This window comes from Talpa europaea (genome assembly GCF_964194135.1).
Source record: "Talpa europaea genome assembly, chromosome: 3".
NCBI classification, from domain to species: Eukaryota; Metazoa; Chordata; class Mammalia; order Eulipotyphla; family Talpidae; genus Talpa; species Talpa europaea.
In genome coordinates this window covers 133,038,391-133,058,514 of record NC_140069.1, presented here as the reverse complement: position 1 = coordinate 133,058,514, position 20,124 = coordinate 133,038,391, and the positions used below count along the sequence as shown (strand labels likewise).

The 20,124-nt window shown below is 43.2% G+C and overlaps 1 protein-coding gene across 1 annotated transcript in view; it reads right to left on the bottom strand.

The window, feature by feature from the left end:
• SND1 (staphylococcal nuclease and tudor domain containing 1) overlaps positions 1 to 20,124 on the bottom strand; it is a gene marked incomplete at its 3' end in the record, with an annotated part of 403,529 nt that overhangs the window by 360,840 nt on the left and 22,565 nt on the right. Inside the window, exons 2-5 of the mRNA XM_084230071.1 lie at positions 14,312 to 14,461; positions 7,819 to 7,939; positions 2,931 to 3,009; positions 536 to 696 (exon numbers count right to left, since the gene is read on the bottom strand). Of these exons, the coding sequence (XP_084086197.1) occupies positions 536 to 696; positions 2,931 to 3,009; positions 7,819 to 7,939; positions 14,312 to 14,461 (511 nt within the window). The remainder of the gene's footprint in view (positions 1 to 535; positions 697 to 2,930; positions 3,010 to 7,818; positions 7,940 to 14,311; positions 14,462 to 20,124) is intronic.

Sequence of the window (20,124 nt, the reverse complement as noted above, 5' to 3'; positions counted from 1 at the left end):
CAAACTATGCCTGGGAATCAAGAAGACCAACTTCCATCTGCAGAACTTTGGGGAACCTATGGGCTTGCGACCCCCAAGCCAAGCTGCTTATTGACCTCTGGGTACCCACAAAAAAGATTTAGTCTCTATTCAGGAATGATAATGATTTCATTTTACTAAGTCTATCATTAACTGCTCTCAAATAGGGTCAATAACTAGCCAACAGACATCTGTGTGACTTGTGTATGTGTTAGATGTATACACGTTTCTAGTTCAATGTTTCGGGGCTGGCATTTAGTAGCCATCCTTTAGAGAACAGGAGGATTCCCATCATGCAAAAATAGCAGCAGTTTAGTGCCCTGCTCCCAGCAAGGACTAAGCTCTGCAAAATGCATCAAATGTAACCTCTATGAAATAGATTCAAGTTCCTGCCCAAAATGCTTCACCTGACAATTGCCCATGGATGCTAGATCAGTGAGACAGTTTTGTAAACCTCAGGAAGCTTGAGAGCAAATAGGAAGAAATCACCCAGAGTCACTTGTGCTAGTAGCCTCACCGTTGACAGGCTTCTGGTGGTGCGCATCCACGAAGTGCCGTGGGTTCTCGATGGTATACTTGAGGTCCCGGACGGTATGGGAGCCATTCCCCTCACTCCACAGCCCTTTCTTGGCTGCCTTTGCTTGCTCTTCACATTCCGAAAGCCGGTTCTGCTCAGGACTGCGATGAAAACATTAAGCATGTGGTAAGTGAGTTAACAATGGAAATATCAGGCTCTCCTTTGAATCTGGGTTTCTACAGTATCTTCTTCCCATGAAGAGACCAAGCACTTGTGTCAGCTCTCTGGCTTCAGACCCCAGTCTGAACCAGAACCACCATGCATACAATTTCCAAATCCCAACCCTATTCCCCAATATGACAGATTCAACCCTAAAAGCATTTAATGAAAAGATCCAAAGAACACACATCTTGGGGACTCCATTGTCAGTGATTACAAGAGAACAAGTTGGCAGCCCAGGAGGGAGCCGCTCCAGGGGGTTACAGCTTCATTTAACCATCCCAGATTCAGGAACCAGAATCCTGGCAGAGCTCAGCAGGGCACAGCACAGGGAAAATGACTAAGAACCACCCTCCCTCCCTGTCGTCTTTAGAACAGGGCTAGGGAAGGTAGAGCAAATCTGGTGTTATAGATAATGTCACCCCCAAACTACTTATACTCAATAGGGACAGTTAAGCAAAAGCAATCTGGAAACAGAAGTCTCTTCCCTCCCTCATCAGGCAAGCAAACAAACTACATCCAAGAGCTGCCAAAGGACAGTAGTGGGACCAAAAAACAAAAGCAGAAATGGCTCTTTTGCTCACATCTCTGAGCTAATGTGGCCAGTGGCTGCAAGTCCTTCCACCAGCTCAAATCCCGGCCCCGTTGCCGTCTGTCTGCAAAAATCCACCTCCTTCCTTTAGCAGTAGAGATTTCTAGCAGGGAGCACTGATTTGCCCCCTCTCAAGCCAGAAATCTTCAATATTGCTCTTTTGTTTCCCCACCAAAAAGATAATCACATCCCCAGGGATACAAAATTGCCCCTACAATTTGATGAAAATATGTAGCCTAAAAGACAGAAGCAAACAGAGAATCTGAGAAAAGGAGGCTTTAGGTTAAGACAACTTTGGAGAAAAAAGGACTGGGGCTCCAGGGGAGATTTCTTAGTTGAGATGGTACAGGATACATAGCTGTGGGCTTTTAAAATTCTTCATTCTGGTTTAAACTGGATTTCCCAAATATAGTGCAATGGTAGTCAAGTCAGCAATTTTCCTTGAGTTATACCTTCAGCATGCTTCCAAAAACACCACCTAAGACAAACCTCTTAATCAACACTTTCCCACGCACCCCACACCCCAATAACAGTTCCAGCAAATGTCTCCTTCTGGTCAAAAAGGACCACAGAAGTACATGGTGAATGACTCGGCACCCAAAGCCCACAAAGTCTGGAAGAATGCAGTAAGTACCTTTTTGCCTTTGCTCATGCCCATAGTTGGAACAGTTTATGCAAATATTTATCGAAAGCCTTTTCTACAGCTCCAACAGCCATGTGCTGCAGCAAGGACTTAATGATTTAAACAGCATTTTTAACCTCCAAATTAGTGATGTGGCAAATCACTTTTCAGAGTCTAAAGTGTTAATTAAAACCAGCTGCAATCCATCCTACTGAGGCAGCACTGGTGAACTTGAACATGATAAATATACTGCAAACCTGACATGCCTAACACTTCTAACAAGTCACACAGCAATTAGCTAACCACATATATTTATTTTTTACCAACTACTTCAGTATCTATAGATCCATAGGCCAAAACAAACTTCAGAGGCTTTGGAGAAAGATGAGTTTCCCATTTAATCCTTGTCTGTTTCCCCACATCCTAAAGCAGCAGAATTTGTTTTGAATTCTATTTATCATACCACTTTATTTTTCATTGCAGTCATTCCTTGCACATGATACACCATCAATTTGTCTTGGTTTATTGTCCGTCTCCCTATTAAAAAGTAAGCAGATGCTAAATCTGTTCACTACTATATTCTCAGTGCCTAGAACACAGCCTGGCACATAGTAAGTGCTCAATAAATCTGTTTGGGATGGCTAGACAAATAATCCAGAATAGAATACCTATGGTATAAGATGCTTATGAATATGAAGAGCAGAGCTCCCTATTCTCAAAGTCCAGTTTTAAAGGAGTTATATACATCAATTGCCACTAATGATTAGTGGCCTCTAGGTTCAGAATAAGACACATATGGGCAGGAATTTCTAAAAGCCATGAGATCGACAGAAGTTACTCATTTTATGTCAGGGCATAGGAATGGAAATGCAGCAAAGCCAAAGTAGAGTTTACTACTCAAGCTCCAGCTCTCGGGGGGAGTGAAAGGAAGTCAGAGGGTCAGAAGAATCGGGACTACTTACTTAATAGCTCTCATGCCTTCTCTCCGTGTGGCCAAGCCCTCTGCAACCAGAGACTCTGCAATGTTCTCCCCATTGGTATCTGAGGAGGAAAGGGGGAATTAAACACAAGATTCAAATCTGCCCCCCCATTAATAAAGTGCTAATGGGACCGCTTTTAGCCTTAGCCCTTCAAGGAGAATAACGCTGCAAGAAGTGGACGAGGCAGTGATGCCATGTTGGGTTTTTCTGAAAACTTTTTGCCAAAAGCCCTTAAGTCTGCTTTTCAGGACTTGATTTCTGAGGTTCCAGTGTTGCTCCCAGGCCAAAGCAGCCTCAGGAACTACGGAAAGCCGGACACATTCAGCAGCTGTGTGTATAGAGAACTGACCGAAGGAAAACAGTGGAGCTGAATACAAATTCTACCACTTAGGAGCTTAGACAACATCTCTCAGCAGCTTAATTTGCTCCTCTGTAAAATGAGGAGAGTATTTGCTGAGTCAGGCTCTTGCAATATTATTCAGCGTGAAAAACAAGGAAATCCTATTGTTTTCTACAACATGGATGGATCTTGAGGACATTATGCTAAGTGAAATAAGTCGGAGAGAAAAATACAAATACTGTATGATCTCACCTATAGGTGCAATCTGAGAAACAAAAAACTAAGTCATAGAAAGAAATCAGCCTGTGTTACCAGTGGCCAGGGAAGAGGTGTGGGGGGACTAGATGAAGGTGGTCAAAAGTACAAACTTCCAGGGGTGTAATGTACAATGTGAAGACTGCAAGGAACACTGTTGAAAGAGATATAAGAAAGGTCTGGAGAGAAAATACTAAGAGCTCTCATCACAAAGAGAAAACTATTCTTTTTCTTTCCATTGTATCGGTATGAGATGAGTGTTAGCTAAATCCACTGTGGTCATTTCACAGTATTTGTAAATCAAGCATCATGCTGTACATCTTAAACCTACATCATGATTTATGTCAATGATTTCTCAAAATTGGAAAAAAATAACATTTCAAAGCATGTAAAAGATTAAAAAGTAATAATAATATCTGTAAATCACCAAGCACAATGTATAGCAGGAATCAAAGCAAATCAAAAGTTAGTGCCCATACTCTGCACAATAAGACAGGCGATTCATTTAGGATTGTCTTTTACTTGTTACACCAGGGACCAATTCCTTTCAGGATGTCCTATTCATATTCGTTGCTACAAGACAACACCACACCAGCTACATCATTTGACAAGACTTTTTCCTGCTCTCACTGAGACAGATTCTAGATTCCTAATCTCTCTTGCAGGCAAGAAAAATGAAGTTAAGCATAACACCCAACCTGATTAAGTCCTACCTGAGCACTTGAAACATTAATTGCATTTCCATGTTATTGGAAAAAGCTTTTAGGCTCTGTGTGTTCTCTTAAATCTCTGCTTGTCAACCAAAACGATAAAGAAAGATATCTATAAGGGAATCACTGCATAAAAATCTTTAATATGGCAGAGAACAAGCTCCTAGATAAACTGAAACACAGCAGTCTAGCTGATAGGTAATGGCAGTTCAGAATAAAATTCTGTAAGATTTATATTCACTACACTGTACATTGACTTCTGCAAGCAGTAACAAGTACACCCAAATTCCCAAAACCCAACCTAAATGCCTTGCCATTAACATCCCCAAATTTCTGCAGAGGCAAAATTGTAAGCCCCTTTCCTACCAAGAAAAGCTGAGCTAATGATATTTATACAAAGAATGCTCAGGTTCTGAGGATTACCTGAACCTTTCCACTGAGGTTACTGCCGAGGCCAGCTGGACACACACAGCTATCTGACATTAGTAAATATTACAATGGTACTTTCAAAGCAACAGGAATCCCAAAGAGTGAAAAGTCAAAAGAAAGGATTTATATTCCAAAGAAAAGATGAGCAGTCAGATGCCCAAAGGTTAGAGGAAACAAAGAACGAAACCCAGGCACAAACCAATCAGCCAGTCAACAGCAGCAGCCCCAACAGCGCTGACACTTCCTGGGCCCACAGTGCTCAGAAATGGTCGTGGCCTAGCCCACTTCTAACATGCAAATTCAGGTTGCTTCTTCAAAACAGGAGAAAAATACATTCACCTGATTTGAACTCTCAAAGAAGGCAACAAAATGTAGTAGGTAAAATACTGAAAACAGGGAATCTGTAGGGTAAGAATCTGAGTCTTGCATGTTCTATATCATCTAAGGCGAACGTGATAACCACTGCATATGGAAACAGACTGTGGCAGGTCATGATGTGAAAAGTCACATCTGGGGAAGTCACATCTTGAGAGCAGGTGAGCAATCTGTTTTCTCTAAAAGTCGGAAGACTAATCATCTCTTTTCCTACTAGGTTGCAAGTCAACCACAAATCTTCAAATTCAATCATTCTCCTCCATCTTAAAGAGAATAATCATGAAATAGGATAACACATGAATAATATCAATCTAAGTCAGTGGTCCCTTTCATTAGAAGTGGCATTTGGTTAAAGAGACTGAGTTATAATATCTGAGGGAAACATTAAACTTTAGGTCATTTCGTCTTTAGAAGTGTAAGACGAAGAAAAATCTAATTGGTCTTTTGGTATGTATTTACTGATCACTTCCTATGTGCCAGGTTTTTTCTCAGCAACGCTACATAAACACACTGAATTATATGCAGTTTGTAATTTAGGTCTGCTTTAAAAAATGAACTTTTAGGGCCTCCCCGGTGGCGCAGCGGTTGAGCACTGGGTTGCGAAGCTGGCGAAGCTGCCCGCAGCGTCTGCGGCGCCGGTTCGATCCCCCGGCTGCTCCCCGGCCACCGGAGGAGGGTCCCACATGGCGCACAGACCTCTCCTGCCGCCCGCTGCTCCCCTCAACAGTGTACTTCGGTCCTTCTGCCTGCTCTGCTCCCCGCTCTGGCTCTGGTGAATTCTCTCACCCTCCCGTGCTTCTGACTGTACCCAGTGCATGTATAAACAAAAACAAACAAACAAATAAATAAATAAATAAATAAGCATGCCTCTATTAAAAAAAAATAAAAAATAAAAAATAAATAAAAAATGAACTTTTAGAAGATAACCTTAAAGAGAAGCTGACATTTAAAATTAACATAAATAAGTCAACCATTTTAGTTGGAGACCAAGGTTATTTAAATGAACTCTGAGAGGTGGTCTCTTCCAAAATATTTGTGTCTGAAGCTTTTTGTAGTCCAGTGAGGTCTCTTGCAGGGTAACGAAAGACTTAGCAACTTCATGGAAATGGAATATTTTAGGTAATAGACAACTGCATTTTGAAGAGTGCAGTTTTTTTTTAATCTTACCTTCTTCCTAACCAGTAACCACCCAACAATAATGCTGAAACATTTTATTTCTTACTATATTATTTGAATTGTGGGTATAAAAAGCAATTTTGCTTTTTGAAAAGATTCCATATATTTCTATAATTTCCCATTCAACCAAGAAGCCATTTGTCTGGGAGGCTATTTCTCTACTGGGTAAACTGGACAAAACAGTGCCAAGGGCATCCCCAACTCACTGTTCTAAGACTATGCAATTAAAACCAGAATCTTAAGAGGATGTTGTTAGTCTTGCCGTATACTCTGCTTGCTTACTTCCAGTCTACTGGCTACCCAAGTCAAACAGATCACCTAAAGCAGCTCATTTAGGAGGTCATTTTATCAAAGAATCAAGGAAACTTTAAAAAAAAAAAAATCTGCTCCCCGAATAAGTCAATATAAACACAACTACCACTGTATATTCCCCTGGCTGCTTTTATCAAGAACATTCTACCAAATCTTTCAGTATTTCAGTTCAAACTACATTTCTCAATCTTACTGTTCCTCCACCCAATCCAAAAAAGATCAGAATACCATCCCACAGCCACCTGACTCAGCTAAACAATAGGTGCAGATGTGCACATACACATATATATATATTTATTAAGCGCACACACCACGCCAGAGCAAGGTACTTTACATATGCTATCTCTTCAGACTCTCTCAATAACCTACAAATGAAAAAACTACAACAGGGATGCAGAGGTTAAGTTGAGAGCTGAGTAAGGGTACAATGGAGAAGAGTCAGGGCCTAAGCCGCATCTAAATAAATCCAAGGGCCTCCCTGGTGGTGCAAGCGGTTGAGCGCAGCACTGTGAAGCTGTCCGCAGCCTCTGCAACGCCGGTTCGATCCTGGCCAGCCGGCCAGTGAGATTCCCACATGGCACAGCAGACTTCTCCTGTCTCGCCTGCTACTCCCCTCAGCAGTGTATTTTGGTCAGTCTGCCTATTCTGCTCCCCGCTCTGTCTCTGGCGAATCCTCTCACCCTCCAGCACATCTGGCCTGTACCACGGTTCTTGTATAAATAAATAAATCTTTAAAAAATAATAATAATAAACAAATAAATAAATCCAAAGTCCACGTTCCTTCCATTCCATGACAGAACACATGGCTTGCAAAAAAAAAAAAAGCCCTATACAAACCTTCTTCCCTAAGCTATGACTCCTAATAGGCAGTCTCTTCTTCTCAGAAGAAGAAAAACCACAAGATAGATAGAGGAAATAAAAGATGCAAAAGGAAATCTATAGGAATTCAATTAGCACTATAACCTAGAAGCACAGAGCCACTGAGTTCCAAGAGTTGATGGCCTAAAGTCAGGGGAAAACACTCTGCTGCACTGTGAACTCCTAAAGCCAGGCCAAGAAAGCATGCACAGGTGTGAACAAGGAGCAGGCACATCGGGGCAGGGCTCTGCAGCCACATGCCATGAGCTCCAACACCCAAAACACTTCCAATTAGACCTCTGGGAACCATCCTAGGGCTGCGCCCACCAAAATTCAGGCTGGTCTTCCACCCACGAAAGCTGAACTTCAGAGATACCAACTCGGAGAAATGAGTCCTCTCCTCCTTGCTACTCACCTTTTCCAAGGTAGATCATACCATACTCTCGTCCCTGGGGGGTCTTATTTTCTATCGTGAAACAGACTTCCTTCCCAATCAGCTTCTTCCGAAGGAACTCTCGAGCAGGAAATGCCCAGGGCTGAAAGACAAAACAAATGTGTAACATGAGAATTGCCTAGAACAGCATTCCAGCAACTTCTTTCCTTCAATATCCTGGCCCTGTACTAGGCCCTGAAGAGAACATAAAAGTGAAATGCACAAATGGCAGGTTGTACATGTATGGGGCTCAGAAAAAAGAGGGGTGACAGGAGGCCCAAAAAGAGGCCTCATCGTTTCCCAGAGGCTGCTGGTAGTACTGTCCCCCAACACTGCCTATTAGGAGTCATAGTTTACTTTGTGAATAATGCCCAATAATTTTATAGCACTAACCATGTGCTGGCCACTATTCCCAATGCATTATATTTATCAACCTGTTTCTGAATGGCAAGTCCAGGTACCAGGAGCTCAGGCAGCCAAAGGCAAGTCATAAATAACAACTACCACCTCCATTTGTTTGCTGCTCTCCAGTTTACAAAGCACTTTCTCTGACTATTAAACTAGACTGAAACCAGTTCAAGGCACTATTGGAGTAAGGACAAGGTTCTAACACTATTATTATTTCAGAGTGAGCTTCCTGCTCAAGTCAGAGCCTTGCATATGCTACTCCCACCCCCCGTTAAAAGGACAGCAACAAAGTTGAGAAGGGCAAGAACCATTCTCCCCAAAACACTGCCTCTTCTACTTTTGCTCTAGTCTGAAGCCGCACCAGAATCTTGAGGAGAACACCAGTGCCAGGCCCTGGTAAGGGATCATCTCGTCAACAGTGGCTGTTCCCTCTCACCCACTAAAGACCCTGACACAAGGAGCAAACCACAGAGCCACACAGTGGGAAGGAGCTCTCTATGCATCTCAAAGATAATGGGCAAGGGATGGTTTTGCCCCATCACTTCTAGAATGGTACAAAGAAAGATATGTCTCCTATGAAGTAGCCCTGTCACAATTAGTGGCCACTGGCATTTGAATTTATGTCTGGACTTAGCTTAGCGCCCAAAGTTCCCTTAGAACAGAAATGAGGAAGAAGGGGTAAGAATTCAAAGAGTGAATGATCTGTAGGAGCTCATGTGCAGAAAAAACTCAAAGTATAAAAGGGAAGCATGGCATGTGGCATCTATTATCTCTTGGAGCCACAGAACTCAGGCTACACACAGAAAAGGCACAATAGTACATCTGTGGCCTGAAGGAAGCATCTGCTAACCTTTTCAGCTCATGGAGATTATTCCATGGGGTTATCCAACAAGTTTTCTAGAAGAAAAAAAAATCTAAATGACTTCCCAGAAACCTGTCAAAATGTGGCAGTCCACCAACTCACTGGGCCGGTCCTCACAAAACCTTCACTGTTACTATATAACATCCATTGTGAAGGGTTCCACGAAGAACTGGTCCTGAGGTGGTATCCCGAAGGCTCTAACAAGCTTGTACTCACTCATCTATTGCTATATCCTCAAAGCACCAAAGAGCAAAGGAACTAATCATTCAGCAATAAGGAGTCTCCAGATTTGTGTCTCAATGTACCTTGTGCCCCAACCCCCAAAAATTAAAGAGTCTGATGATTGATAAATAATCAATTACCAATTGATTGACCAATTACCACTCACATAAGGGAATAGTACTGAACAGCCTCCTACATTTTTATTACTTCTATAAACATCCTCAACTAGAGAGCTCGTGTTTACGATTCCATTTTGAGTGTTTTGCTAAAATGTAAAATTCAGTAACACCTGCTTTCCGAAATACTTGGAAAAGCTCTAACAGAACAAGTTCTCCTAAAGGAAGTCAAGACTGGTAAAATTTCATTTATCAAGGGTTAGTCCACAAGGAAATACCTAGCCTGCGTGTGGAAACCCCCAATTTCTACCAACCAGGCAGAATTGCTGAAAGCCTTTTAGAAGGCGTACTGCAGGAGCATGTTTCACAGTTAGCACTGACCCCTAAGAGAAAGCCACACTAGGGGGTCTTGAAAGGACATAATGATGATACCTAATCCTTGAAGAAAAAGATTCCAGTTTCTGTAATCTTCCTTTCTCACACCAGCCTTCTCAATCTGTAGTACATCAGGGCTCAACAAATTTAATAACTGATCAGGAGACTCAGGAAAGGATGACTGAGCACTTCCCAGTGAAAATTCTCGTTCAAGTATCCAACACAGAGGACAGTGACCTGTCCTGAAGACTGTCCCATAGAATCTCCCAGAATCAGACTAAGAGTCAAGCATAGGGGAATCTGCTCACAGCATTTCTCAAATAAGGTCCAGAATGGCTCACAAGAGTAGGTGTGGTCTTCAGAGCTCCATCTAAGAAGCAATTATCTCAAAGTAGTTGAGACTCCAGATTTTTTTCTTCCCTTTAGAATGCCCAACACGAGGCAATCCAGCTGCCTGCTTTGTGCTCTAGACCCTATCAAGGTTCTGATGTCTCCCACAGTGAAATGGGATTTTTTTTAAAGACTTATTTATTTATGGATACAAGAACTGGGGTATAGGCCAGAGGAGTGGGGGGTGAGAGGATTCACCACAGACAGAGCGGGGAACAGAACAGGCAGACTAACTGAAATACACTGCTGAGGGGAGCAGTGGGCAAGACACCATGTGGGATGCTCCCTGGCCGGCTGGGCATCGAACTCGTGCTGCAGAGGCTGCGAATTGCTTCATAGTGTGGTGTTTAACCCCGTGCGCCACCAGGGAGGCCCATGAAATGGGATTTTTTAAATTCCAATGTTTTCTCTGGGCCAGATACCCAAAAAGTGAACTACCTGAACAAGATCAAATCCCTGACAATATAAAATCTTAAACTAGCTACTTCTGTACATGGCTCAAAGCTCAATACTTCTTGACCCTCCTTCTCTTCTATTTCCCACTGCCAGCTATAAATGTAAACCCTCTGCTATCTCTCTCCCATCACCCCAATTCTCAAAGGCCCACTGAATGTAGGACTGTGATTTTCCATGAAACCAACACAGAGTTTCACATGTAAGAGCTCAATAAATCTGTGAGAAATAAATACATAATTCCCACAGTGCCCATCAATGCAGTATCCAGGCTGCCTGCAGTAGCTAGGCAACGCCGAGGATTAGCCTGGAACAGGGCAGTGACGGCTGGGGACATATAGTGGAGCTGCTTTTATTGTCACAGGACTTAGGAGAGAGCTGAGTGTCTCTGAAAGATGTTATCGCGAAGGAAGGCAGGGAATAGTCAAGTAAATGATATTTGGGACAGTGATACAAAGAAAGCCAATGGGCGATAACGTCCTTGGCTCCATTCGAATGTGAAAAACATGTTCCAAAACAAAGAAAGTCAGAGAGAAAGAGTAATGGCTCATTCCACCATTGACTGATGCCCAAAAAGGAGAAGCTCAGGTTTTTTCCCCCTCATAATTCACTTACATGTTTATTCACAGTACACCTGCTTCATGTCAGGCAATGGTGGGCATAAGAACAGAGAAGAGAAATACAATCCCTCCATTCGAGGAGCTTACAATCTATGACAGAAAGACACGTGGACATGGGACGAAATGCTCTGAATGTGTGACAGCACAAAACTAGGATAATGACAGGAGAGGCCAGGTGTCGTGTCTCATGAGGCCGAGTCTTAAGAGAGCAGGACTGCACCAGGACACAGGTGGAAAAGGAACCCCAGAGGACAGAGTAGCTTCAGCAAGGTTTAAGTAAGTGGGCAAGACTCCTCAGCATTGGAAAAGCAATGAGGACTTCCTCATGGCTGGAAATCAGCATCCCAGAGACACTTCAAAAAGAGAAGACCAAAAGTCAAATGGGCGTCTATCTCAGGTGAAGGCACTAAGATCCATCGCAGACAGAATCACAAAGACATGTTGCTTTTCAGTGATGCACATCTGAAACTTAGGTTCTACTATAAGGTTTCCTCAATCAAAAAAAAAAAAATCACAATAAATGTGATATTTTAAAAAGTTAAAGAAAATCACTGAGGCAGCTGTAATACAAAGCAAAGGAATAAATGAAATTATGTTTCAAAAAGATCTGGGGGCACAAAGAAGAGGAATGAAAGCAACAAGATTTATTTCTGTATTCCAAGCACATTATCAGGGTTGAATGAAAGAACTATAGGAGTAGTAATGAAGTTTCAAGAATGGAGAAGAGAGGTTTTAAGGAGGCAGAAACTCTAGGTCTTGATGAAGGCTTGATATTGGAGAGAGGGGGAGGGAAACCAGGTTCAAGCTACTAGTTGGCATCGCTGCTAACTTGAGTCAAGGCAGCTTCAGAGGCATGCTAAGAGGAAAAGCAGCTCAGCAGGAAAAAGAGCGAGTGGGTTCTTAGGGCAGAGGAATGCTGAGGAAAAGTGAAATATGTAGCTAGCAAATACCTCATGTTGCAGGGACCTTTAAGTTACTCAGAGAAACTTAGACTAAACTGCTCTGGAAGAGAAAAAACACTGAACTATATAAATATATAAAACTACAGTGAGAGCTGGGATCAGATTACATGGTGTTCTTGTAGCTAGGATAGTTCTGGTAAGATTTTATTGTACTGTTACATAGGATACAGTTAAGATATTTTAGGACAAGTTCCAACTGGCCTTGTGTTTCTCTGCCCTAGATTCTCATCCACAAAACAGGAAATTAAAACTCAACCCTTCTTTCTTTGAGGCTACACTGCCTCTTCATCTTCTCTGGAGATGAACTTGATCAGTTCCAGCCAGCCAGGGTCAACACTCTTCTTTCAGAAGCAGTCAGGCCATTATACAACACAAAATTGAAAAGAAAAGAACTATTCAAAATGTTGGTCAAGAAAAGTACTTAGCATCCAAAATTTAAAAAGTGCTGAGGGAGGATTCAATTTTCTGCACTTGGCCTGGCAGTATTAGGGAGTAGCTGTAGTAGCAGAAATTAACAGATAACAGCAGCGAATGCCACCAATAACATTTATTACGTTCTCTACAGGCAAGTGCTCAGCATTTTGTGTCATCTGAGTAACTCTGAGATATATACCATCATTATTCCTAATACCTTTGGCCGCTAATGGAGGACCAATGAAAAAGAAATTATTTTGATCTGGTCATTAGCCCAACAATCTAATTACTGTTATCAGCAGAAATATGGGTAAATTTCCCTAACAATGCTTCACCTTTTTTTGCCCATCCCCTACCTTCCTCTTAATTCAAACAAAATGCCCATTAGTGTGATGGGGAAAAATAACAAATGTTTTCCTTTAATAAAAGAGCCCCCTTAGTTGTAGTATTTATTCTTCCTCATATCTTTGGCAGAAAGGAGAAGGAAACTCTTCGCCCAACACCATCAAGTTGGGACAGAAGACAATCAGAATCTACAAATTTCATTTTTGATAGTTAAAAGCATTACTAAAGAAGACAAGAACTGACGTTTCGAAGTTTAAGAGCCAAGGTAACTACTAAATGCCAGAATCAGGATTCACAGCAGCCGCCTGGAGACAAAAACGTAAGGCATCTAAGGCAGACCACAAGGGCAGCAAGGTGGTCAACCACTGGAGGTTGGGGCACAGGGAATGGAGAGGGTGGTGGGGCAAAAGCTCAGAAGAAAGTTCTCAAATCACTAACACAACGGTTCTTGACTGCTACTGTGTCACAAGTTGCCTTGAAAAACTGAGTAAAAATCCCTTCCGTAAAAAATTTTGCAAACAATCATGGATGGAGTTCACAGATACCTTACAGGATGCATGGATCCCAGATTAAGAATGTAGAATAAAGCACAGGCCCAGCATTTCTACAAGGCTTCCACGGATGACAATAAGTGTGCCTATGTAGGAGATAACATCTCTGGAAGGAGACACAAGACACCCATAAACCATAAGCAGCCCCTCGGGAGAAAGACTAGAGACAAACTAGATTTTTCACTGCATAACTATAGGGTAAATGAGTTAATCAGCTTTTTAAGCCACTAGCCTTTGTGCCTATCACCTGCAGCCTTGATCCTGCTGCTGCAGAAGGTGCTTGGGATCAGACACCTGGAGTATGGGTGTGGGCATGCGTAAGTGGGCACAGCTGAGCCTAGAGATCAGCGCTATAAGGGCGGCGACACTCAGAGACCCAGGCGGCAAGACAGTTACGAGAGGATGCCTGAATACAAAAGAGGTGAGAACGCCAGAGAGAACCCAGGGAAAAAGTGTAAAGATTCACAGGGGGTTGGGAGGCTTGGTTGTCCCCAATGCCCGCCCTGTACCTGGTTGCCCTACTATAGTATCCTTCTGCATTTTGGCTGTGAATGAAAAATTCAAGCAAACTGGTAAGAATTCTCCCAGAACCAATGCAACCTCAAAGAGCAGAAGGTTGTGAATGTGTAGTGATGCAAGACATTGTGGGTGTCCAGAGCCATCAGTCCCCGATAATACACAGGAAAAAATGAGTGTATTAATCAAGGAGTGGGGGCTTTAACTCAGCCCAGGGTCAAGAGGCCCAGGCTGCACCTACCTCATCAGGTGTATCTTTTGCATCAGGCTGAGCTGCTGCTGCCCGGCGGGCGAGGTTTCCAGCTCGGATGTTGCTCAGGTTGATCTGCCTCTCAGGCGGAGGCCCACCACGAGGCTGCCCTCGGACGATGATGGCGCACCCTGACAGGACCTAAGGGGGAGGAAAAAAGAGAAATTAGCGGCACTATCAGGTAGTATTACTTCAATAAAGTCCTTTACCACTATATCCCTAGTGTCTCAAACAGTACTAGGCACCCTGAGGGCACTCAAATACTTGTTAAAAGATGATGTGAACAGGATTATTTTTAATCTTTTTTTTAAAGATTTATTTATTTTTATACAAGAATTGGGGTACGGGCCAGACATGCGGGGCAAGAGGATTCACCAGAGACAGAGCGGGGAACAGAACAGGCAGACAGACTGAAGTACACTGCTGAGGGGAGCAGCAGGTGAGACAGGGGAGGTCTGTCCCACCGTTTCTCCCTGTCTGGCCGGGAATCGAACTCGTGCTGCAGTGGCTGCGGATTGTTTCACAGATTGCGTTTTAACCCCTGCGCCACCAGGGAGGCCATATTTTTAATCTTATAAGATAAATGCCTATATAAAACTTTAGGTTAAATTCTGAAATAATGGGCCCAGAAATGTAAGCAGGAATTAAAAGTCAGAAAACGGACTGGAAGGAGGCACGTGAGTTACGGAGCTGAACAGCCTTTGTCACTGCACCCCAGTCAGTGCCACCACCTGTGGTTCCTTTTAATTATTAAGAAGTTAGCGTCCCCATCCACACATTCCAGTTGAGGATGGAAGCAGGCAACAGGAGGCTTCAAGGACAAAGCTGAAGGGAGAGGTCCACACACACACACTGGAAGGGGGTGAATGCACCCCACAAGGAAGCAGTGCAGCCAGAACCCAGCACCAGCACTTCAAATGCAGGCAGGGCTGTTGGGCCAGTCCAAGCAAAAAACACAGCCAGCATCTAAAACTGGATGACTGAATGAGAAAATAAGAAGGTAAGGCTCCCTAGCACAGTTGCTCCTTTTGTTCTTCTAACCAAAGGAGCAGGCATAGAACCCACTTACTACTGTGAAACGCTCTGAAGTTCACTGGTATTTATCATTAAAATATCCACTGGGGGCCTCCCCGGTGGCGCAGCGGTTGAGTGCTGGGTTGCGAAACTGCGCGCGGCCTCTGCGGCGCCGGTTCGATCCCCGGCTGCTCCCCGGCCACCGGAGGAGGGTCCCACATGGCGTGCAGACCTCTCCTGCCGCCCGCTGCTCCCCTCAGCAGTGTACTTCGGTCCTTCTGCCTGCTCTGCTCCCCGCTCTGGCTCTGGTGAATTCTCTCACCCTCCCGCGCTTCTGACTGTACCCAGTGCATGTATAAACAAAAACAAACAAACAAACCAGCAAACAAATAAATAAAGCATGCCTCTATAAAAAAAAAAAAAAAAAAAATATCCACTGGGCAGAAAGAACTATGAAATCAAATAGGAGAAAATAAAGTGTACAGAAAAAAAACTCCAAGCTTTGCAACTTGTCTTTGCTCAGTGAGGCATGACTTAGTGAACAGGTGGGCTCCAACGCCGGCTTCACTAGATCCCGAAGACGCTCACCTGCATGCTTCAGAACAAGAACTGCTGCTGCAAGGTGAGAAGCTAGAAAGCTGGCCGAGGACTGCCAAAGTAGAGCTGTGTGGGAGACGAGCCCAGAACCGTCTTTGGCAAGGGAGCAGGATCAAGGAAGAAAGAGGAAAGGCCCTCCTGTGCGCTCTGGCTTAGCAGGCATTTCCCCCTTACCGCTCCACCTCACCTGATGCTTTAAATTGTTAAATTTAAATACAGAAGTGCCTTACAATATACATACATATTGGGCCTCCCCTGATGGCAAAGCGGTTGAGCACTGGGTTGCGAAGCTGCCCACAGCCTCTGCAGCACCGGTTCAATCCCCGGCCGCCTGCATGGGTCCCCCATGGCGCGACAGACCTCTCCTGCCGCGCCTGCTGCTCCCCTCAGCAGTGTATTTCATTAGTCTGCCTGTTCTGCTCCCCGATATGGCTCTGAATTCTCTCGCCCTCCCGCACTTCTGACTGTACCCAGTGCTTGTATGAATAAATAAATAAATCTTAAAAAAAAAATACACATACATATTAAAGAAGAAGAAGCAAACAACTGAATAACCACCACGCAGTGAAGACGCAGAAGACTGCCGGGACCTCGATTCCCTGTGCCCCTCTGTTGCAGTCCCTCTTCCTGACCACCCCCATTATCCTGACCCATGACAACCACCCCTCCCCCCTTTGCTTTTCTGTGCAGTTACATCTATGCATCTATCTCTACGCGATACAGTTTTCATGTCTTATTTCTGAATCCTGTATATAAGTTCCGTCTACCGTATGGACCAAGCAAGACTTGATTTAGGGGTGGGGGTATGTGTGTGTGAAACACTCCTGCTGATGTGAAACACTAGTTCATTCACTTTCTGGCTGCACAGTATTCCATCGTAGAAATGTGCCACCGTTCACTTCATCCATTCTGTCTTTTTATAAAAACTGTCCAACAAATAAGCACATTCCATTTTCTTAACAGTGCTCTGACTACATGTCTCAGTACGCCCAGTACCTTACACACACAAACCCTGGTCTAATGCACTCTTCCTCCTCCCTGACTACGGAGTGACACCCATGATAAAAGACTTTTCCTTAGTTAGAAGACATGCTTTTCATTTTTACCCTTTCTGATCAAGTGTTGCCAGAAATTAAACTATGCCTCCAGCCAAATATCCTCGTGAACAGCCTTTCCTGAAACCCCATGCACTGGGCATCATCCCAGGGAACTGTTGTTCTAAAAAGACAAGCTCTCAAATAAAGTGAAGCCAGGAAAGGACAGGTATACTATGGCAAGGATGCTTGAAGTTCCTGAACTAAGAAGGGCCTAAGGATGAAACGGAAAAGAACTTGACCCTGATTCACTCAACCAATTCTTCATAAGTGGCAGAAGCCAAAAAGCATGTTGCAAAATACCCACCTGCACTTGAAATCATTGATGCACAAATTCCAAACAGGGCTTGGAGAGCCAAGCTACACACAGCATACAAACCAGAGCACCTGTCTCCGATGCCTGCTCTTGCTAGAGTTCACAAAAGGTAGAGCACTCCTAGTACCTCTTGGGAAGTCCAAGTAGAAGAGTTAAGGCCTATTTTTTTAAAGATTTACTTATTGATGCATACAAGAACTGGGGTACAGGCCAGAGGTGTGTGGGGGGGGGGCAGGGTGAGAGGATTCACCAGAGACAGAATGGGGAACAGAGCAGGCAGACTGAATGAAATATACTGCTGAGGGGAACAGCGGGTGAGGCAGGTGAGATCTGCTGCACCATGTGGGTAGCTCCCTGAACAGGACTGAACTCATGCTGCAGTGGCTGCACATAGCTTCATAGTGCTGCAACTTAACCCCTTGCGCCACCAGGGAGGCCTGAGTTAAGGCCTTTTTACAAGACCAATCACCTTGGCTGATGAGGACTGAGAAGTGAGCATTGACCCAAGTTAGGAAACAGTGTTTATTTCTCAAGTATAACAAAAGGCACTGGAACGCTCAAGAACAAAATGGCTGATGAGAAGAACCCCACGTTCCCCTTAAAAAGGTATTATTGCTATCTAGTAAACTAGATCCCTGCAACAATGAGTTTGTAATATCCTGGTCTCATTAGGGACTTTGGCGGGAATTTTCCAAAACTTCCTTTGTACCAATAAAACTTCCCCTCTCCCTGAATACTATTCTGAACACAATCTGTCAGAACTTTGCATTGCTTCACCACATGCAAGACCAGAGTCAATGCTGGAATTATTAATCGAGATAGATGACTTCCTTATAAACTGCTCTACATCGTTTTTACTGTTGCATACATAAATTCAAGCAGCAGTCACCAATTCAATCTCCTAAACAAGAACAGGCATGTACTCTGGTAGCTATGCCTACTCCCCCAAGAAGAAAGGACGAACAGGTATAAATCTTTCCTCTGTACCACTCTCCTCGTGGTCTAGCCTTTGTGGAGAGGCAGAAAGGCTGGCTGCACACCATTATGAAAGGAGAAACCCATCTACAAGAAGAAACTCATCTCCTTCCTACTATTTATAAGAGTTAAAATAGACCCATCCTTCCCCAGGGAATCTAGTTTACTAGATCAAAACACACTGCGCCACTTCTTGCTATCTCCACTTCATCTTTGAGGTCCTGTTAAACTTCCTCCAGGTGGAGGAAGTCCCCTCCCTGTGAAGTCTTCACTCAAGCTCTTCCTCAATAAAAAAATTGAATAGCCTTCTCTTTTTTAAAAAATATTTTATTTTATACAATTCTTACATCATTTTTCATTTTTGCACAATGTATGCATTTTCATTTTGGTTATATTCCCCATACAATTGCACACCCCTCCTTATTTTGACCCTAATCCTTCCTCTCTCCACCGCGCCCCCCCGCCCCGCCCCGTAGTGTGTCTCTGGTTTATAGTTGCTTATTGATTTTGATTTTTACTTTGCATTAATTAGTCTTTTTCCTGATCCCTTATTTAGGTTTTTTAAATTCTGGCTATGAGTGAGACCATCCGGTATTTTTCTTTTTCTTTCTGGCTTATTTCGCTGAGCATGATCCCTTCTAGCTCCATCCATGTTGCTGCAAACTGCATGTGTTTATCTTTTTTGATAGCTGAGTAATATTGAATGGCCTTCTCTTAACTTTCAGTTCCCCACCAAATAAAGCCAAGGAGCAATATAGCTTCTGGGGGAAAAAAATACTTAACATGTCATTAAGTAAAATATGAAAGAGATCTACATATCTAACTTCTATCACATATAGCACCAAACAGGTCATGTTTCCTTTCTGAAAGCTATTTTTATAATTTCATTTCACTGAAGGACTCATGTCTTCATTGATTAATTTGACACAAATGTACTGAGTGGCTACTATGAGCCAGACCTCACTGAAATGAAATAGACAAAACTGTCTTCTCCTGGAGAGTTGACACTGAAGAGGGGGGTTGAGAGTGGCGGGGGGGAAACAGCAACAACCAACATAATAAGTTAATATATTGTTTGTTTATCAGAATTTTAATTTCAGAAGAATAATGTTAAGATTGAGAGGAAACTGTCATGGGTAATTGTTCTGCCAAAGCAGTACTGATTCATGTTACAAACTTCACGGATGTGGTAATTATCCTTAATTGCTAATTTATAGGGCATAGAAAGCAAGTCATATGGTAACTGCTTTATCCAATTATATTAATAAAATGACATATTCTAGAAAAACGATCCTAGTCCTACCTGATACAGCAGGAGGTTTGTGAAAACAGCTGTCACAATGAGTTAGTTTGATTGAGGTTATGGATTAGACATTTCTCCGCTCTGCCAATAAAGGTTGCTGGGGGACGCAGTGTGATTCAGAGGACCTGGCTCCTGGGCACAAGCTGGATGGTGACAAAGGCTGAAAAGCCCAGCTGAGAAGGAAAATGGGAACTCAAACTGTTCAAACCCACTTCTAGTTGCACTGTGTGATTTACCTACAGAGAGACACTTTATGGGCAGCTACTAAAATGTTGCCCAGCAACAGGAACGCCAAGTTAAATCTACCACTAGATAATGATAAATGATTTGGTATGTTGAGCTTTTAAATCCCCAGACCACAGATACCAAAACAATAGAAAATTTCTTATAAAAGCCTGACCACACTATTCTTAAACAAAGAAAGTGATGGTACAGAATTCCATGAGTATATCAATAAAGCCAGTGATATTTTCACAGTCCAAGAACAGAAGTCGTCTTGGCCTGA